Genomic DNA, 5,359 nt, shown 5'->3' with positions numbered 1-5,359 from the left:
AAAGGAGACATATATAATACTCTTTGTAATACTTTAAGCAATAAAACAAAATTTAAAAAAATAAACAAAAACAAAAAGCAAAGAAGCTTTCTCTCTGGTAACAGGCTTGCCGGGTTTGTTCACACAGTCTCTGTAGCAGCCATGTGCCCTAGCAGCTGTGTGGCTCATAGCTGTGTGGACCTCAAGTAGTCTCCATGCCCAGCCTGGGTACTGGATAGAGCAGCACCAGCCGGCCATAGCACAGCCAGGAACTGGACTAAACTTTGACATGGCACACAATCTCTAGACATTGGCCCTATTTCTGGGCTTAATGAAAACAAAATTGGATTTTTCCCAAGGCGGGACAGATGGAGAAGAGACATTAGCAACCTGGGAACAGCCTTCTATCTATGGTGATATATAACCTGAACAACATCTAAAGAGATTGGGCACATCATTGCCTCAGTATTATTACTCCTTATAATGTGACTATTGGGATTTTGGTTATTTTTTGAGATATCTTCAAATACTTAGTTAGCTCTTCTCTGTATGAGCCTAGCTAAACTCAGTTTTAGCTCTGTTCCAGATCTCTCTTCCAGAGTCCACTAATAACCAATGAGGTGTATTGCCTTTTGATAGAAAATTGAGCCTGGTATGTTTTGGAGAGATGGTGCCAGTGTGCCTTCTAAAGCCTGTGGAAAACCATAGCCTTAAAGGTGACCCCTTTCTGGGTTTGGATCAACTCTTTTATTTTTTATTTAGGAAATCATCTAAAACTTACCGAGAAATTATAAGAATAAGAAGAATACAGAGATCACCTATATTCTTCATCCTGATTTACCTATTGTCAATATTTTACCCTATAGGTTAGCTGGCTAATATAGTCTTAAATTTTAATTTTCCTTCCGTCACTCTGCAAGTCTCCCCCTGCCCCCATTTTGGACATGTAATACGTTCTGGAGAGTCTTCAAAACTGAGTAGGGTATATATAGGGTGTCCCAAAACTCACGCAAGAAGTAATTTTGATAGAAAACACAGGTTTATAATTAAAAATTGTAAATTTTTTGATTCATAAACTATACAGTATAGGGTTATGTATGGAATAGCACATCGGGTAAATGGCCTCCATAGCTTTGCTGGCACATATGCAAAGCCATGGTCTTCATTGGTCTTCATTGTCCCTGCTGCTGGGCCGTAATTGGTACTTGGTAATGCTTATCGAATTGAAGGGATTGAAATCAAAGGGCAACAGACATTAGAACCTGATTCAATAAACCAAGTACAATTAGGCTTTTATTTTTTGTTGTTGTTGTTAATGCTCACGCAAAATTCAAATCTTGCGTGAATTTTGGGATACCCTATACATTTGCTTCTTGAAGCCTGGATCTGTCTTGTCCCTATTTGTGGTTTCACCAGCAATATTAGAGTTGAGTCAGCCTAATTTATCTTTGAAGAATAATATTGCAAATTTCTGTAGTGGTAGAAGAATTTGTGTGCATTCTGGTAGGAAGTACATGGTGTGGAGGGTGGAAGTTGTTAACCTAAATGTTTTCTGAAATTGCTGAGGTTGAAGATTTGGAGTGGAATTATATTGGAGCAAAAGAAGATAGGTGGTGTTCCTTGATTAAGTTCTATTTTGGAGGCAGAGCTACAAACTTACTGTCACTTAACTATAGTTGAAGTCCGTAGAGATGTTAATAAAATTACCTAGGTTGGTAAATTTAGTACTACTTGGTCAGTTACTCTTTTTCTTGTTCCTCCCTGTAGGAGATGTGCAAAAGAGTATAGGGCACCCTTTCCTGTTGGATCAGAGTTCACGAAACTAAAGTCCTTTGTAAAATCTAGAACTCAATGCTATCAGTATCTAAGACTTTCTGTGTGCTTCAGGACTGCTGGGATTATCAGGCAGGCCTGGATTGTCAAGAATGTAAGACGCCCTCGTTTTCTTAGAGTAGGAAGATGTAAAAGAATTTTGTGATCACATAAACATAAATAGAAGTTACAAAATTGATATAAATACAAAAAATTAGACACATAAACACAAATATTAATCATTGCAGTGCTACAGCAAGCACTTAAAGAAAATTAAATGTCCTGTATTAGGATTAAGGTATGGGGTATCAGTTAGAATGTGGAACATTCATATCATTCACATCCATGGAATTGAATTTTATACATCCATTAAACATCATAACTCAGATTATCTAAACATGTAAAAATACTTGTGACATAATATGGAAAAATCAATATACATTTCCTGCACGTGTGATTATAACTAAAGCTACATATACTTATGAGTAACATGATAGTAATAACTTATAGTAATGTTGTTATATAGCATTTTTGGTAGAACAGAAATTAACCACTTAAAAAATGAACTTTATTTTTTAGAGCAGTTTTAGGTTCATAGCAAAATTGAGCAAAAGGCACAGAGAATTCTCGTACACCCCCACATGTGTACAGACTCCCCCATTGTCAACATCCCCCATCAGTGATACATTTGTTACAATTGATGAACTTTTAGTGAATCATCATTAACACCCAGAGTTCATAGCCACTTAAAAAAAAAATGAAGTTGTTTGAATTTTGAAATCCCTCCAGGGTTTATTGGTCAACAATCCAGAAATCTGTACGCAGGGAATCTTACACACTCACTCCCTGACAGCTGCTAGAGGCTGAACGTTTATAAAAATTAAACCAATAGGGAAATTTATTCCAGTTAATCCCCCTCCAGAAGACCTCTATCCCCAACCTAGTTTGCCTTTTAACTCTTCGTTTCCCTCTCACAGTCGTGACTGGGCTGTGCCCGTTGGTTGTGATTGAGCATCTCTCTCCGCACAGTTACATGTGGACTTGTCTTCTTCCATCTCCCTCTAGGCAGTACGTTTTCAACTGAGCGCCTCAAGCTTCAACTCCAGAAGGAATCCCTAGATGAGCTGAGGAAAGAGCGCACTGCGAAAAGGTAAATGAAACTCAGAGAATAACTGTTGTGAGTGTCAAGTTTACTTTGAGGATAGGATTTGGAAAAGTAGGATTCTTTAAAAACTGCTGTTATTAATTTGTATTCTACACACCTCAGGGACATATTCTTTTATTCAACAAATATTTATTAAACACTTACTATGTCTCATACACTGATAGAGGCAGTTATCAAAGCTCCTAGTATATACTCATAATCAGAAATGAGAACTGTTCTAGTTTTCAAGGCCATAGCACCATGACTTGATGTCTGAATCTTCTCCTCTTCCGGTCAACATGTAGTAGAGTTGATAGGTTTTTCTTCAGTCATTTCTTTAGATTTACTGCTGTTTAGTGTTAGCTCATTTGGATTACCTCAACAGCTCTAGATGATCTCTCTCACATCATTCTCTCCGTCTTTCCAGTTTATCCTCCACGTTGTTATCAGACCTCTCCTCTATTTTTACCATATATTTTTTCTTTTTTTAAGAGCTATGGTGATTGTTTTGCTTAACTTTCAAATAACCTTTAATAATTGGTGCTATACCACTGTAGCTAATTTTAGTCACCACAACATTCACTTAACAAATGCTAATGCTTCTTCTCTTTCTTTTTTTCTAGCACATGCTCAGTTCGTTGCCTCCTCTATTTTTTTGCTCATCCTTACTCATTTGTGTGTTTTCTTTCAGGAAAGTAATTTCATCCTGCATTTTTCTTTAAAAAACCTTAGCAATTGAAGACTTGAGCATGTTAGACCCAGAAAGAACCCTGGATTTCACCTAGTCTATTCCTCTCAGTTAGCAGATAGGAAAGCAAGGCTCTTGGGAGTTACTCTTTGTTCAACTCACTAGGAAAGCAGAATTAGATCCTCTATGTCTTCAATGATGTTTGCATTATACAACTACATTTACATTTCACTTTAACCGACAGCTTCTCCTAAATGCTTTTTCCCCCTTACATTCTTAATATAGTTGAGCAGGTATTTGTACTGTAGGTGTTTCATCTGTTGTTTATGTTTCTTGAGCAGTTCAAAAGAAGAGCTGCATCATCTCATGCTGCAGTTTTTGCTTGTCTGTTCTTTTTCTTAAATTATTTTCCTAATCTGGCAGCAGTTTTTTTGAGGTAGTTGTAGCATGTAGTTGTAAGTGAAAAATAAAATATTTTTTTAAGGAACTACTAGATGGATGATATATCCTGAAATCATATTAAATGAGATGGTGGTAGCCTTATAGGTCCTCTTTAAACCTTGTTTCCTTGTTTATAAAATGGATATAATAATATTAACCTAATAGCGTTGTTATAATAATTGAATAAAGCCCTTTGTAAAGCTCTTGGCATATAGTGGTAGGTGCTCGGTCAGTGATGATTTATACCCTTTACATCCCTTAAAGGGTATACACATATACTAGGCCTCAGTATGTATAGAGTTGGCTTGGTTGATAGTAGTTAGAGATAGGTAAGGATGTATGTTAGATAATATTCTTGCCTCTACTGCTAAGTTTCTATGGTCTAGTCTACTAGTAGACTGTGCAGTCTTTTTTTGTGTCAGTTATGTGGAAATAAATGTTTGAAAGCCTGTAAGCATTTTTTTTTTTTAACAAATGTACTTTTTTTCTTCTCCTTAGAGAACTTTTCCTGAAGACTAATGCTCAGTTGACAATTCGTTGCAGGCAGTTACTATCTGAGCTTTCCTACATTTATCCAATTGATTTGGTAAGTTTCAAATTCTATGAAAAAATATTGTTTTGTTTTAAAAGATGATTTCTATTTGAAATTTTCTCTCAATGAAAAAACCCATTGCTCTAGTCTTAGTCATATGCTCTGTCATGATTTCATTCAGGAGCTAATATCCATTTTAAAAATAGATTTAGATTTGGTCGGCATTAAGTTCCACCATTAATTTTTCATACCAGTTTGTTGGAGGGATGTGCTCATCTTCGTCTGAAAGAATACCAAAATCTTTAGGATCTTCTCATTCAAACACATTATCAGCTACCACCATTTCTTTTTTTAAAATATATTTTTACTGATTTTTAGAGAGAAAAAGGAAGAGGGATAGAGAGATAGAAACATCGATGAGAGAGAAACGTCAATTGGCTGTCTCCTGCACACCCCCTACTGGGTGTCAAAACCCCTATTTGGGCATATGTCCTGACCAGGAATCGAACCAGTGACCTCTTGGTTCATGAGTTGATACCCAACCACTAAGCTTCACTGGCCAGGCTCAACTACCACCATTTCTTTTCTTTTTTTAATTAAATCTTTATTGTTCAGATTATTACATTTGTTCCTCTTTTTTCCCCCCATAACTCCCCTCCTCCCAGTTCCCACCCCACCCTCCGCCCTCACTCCCCACCCACTGTCCTCATCCATAGGTGCACGATTTTTGTCCAGTCTCTTCCCGCATCTCCCACACCCCCTT

The 5,359-nt window shown here is 36.9% G+C and overlaps 1 protein-coding gene across 1 annotated transcript in view; it reads left to right on the top strand.

Moving 5' to 3' along the window:
• Nucleotides 1-5,359, top strand: part of LOC102769384 (UV radiation resistance-associated gene protein) — a gene marked incomplete at its 5' end in the record, with an annotated part of 166,060 nt that overhangs the window by 137,391 nt on the left and 23,310 nt on the right. The window contains 2 exons of the mRNA XM_015557473.1: nucleotides 2,857-2,941; nucleotides 4,563-4,650. Coding sequence (XP_015412959.1) covers nucleotides 2,857-2,941; nucleotides 4,563-4,650 — 173 coding nt within the window. The remainder of the gene's footprint in view (nucleotides 1-2,856; nucleotides 2,942-4,562; nucleotides 4,651-5,359) is intronic.

This window comes from Myotis davidii, unplaced genomic scaffold, assembly GCF_000327345.1.
Source record: "Myotis davidii unplaced genomic scaffold, ASM32734v1 scaffold169, whole genome shotgun sequence".
Taxonomy (NCBI): domain Eukaryota; kingdom Metazoa; phylum Chordata; class Mammalia; order Chiroptera; family Vespertilionidae; genus Myotis; species Myotis davidii.
Note: the sequence above shows the minus strand (reverse complement) of the source record. Positions and strands in the feature narration are given on the sequence as shown.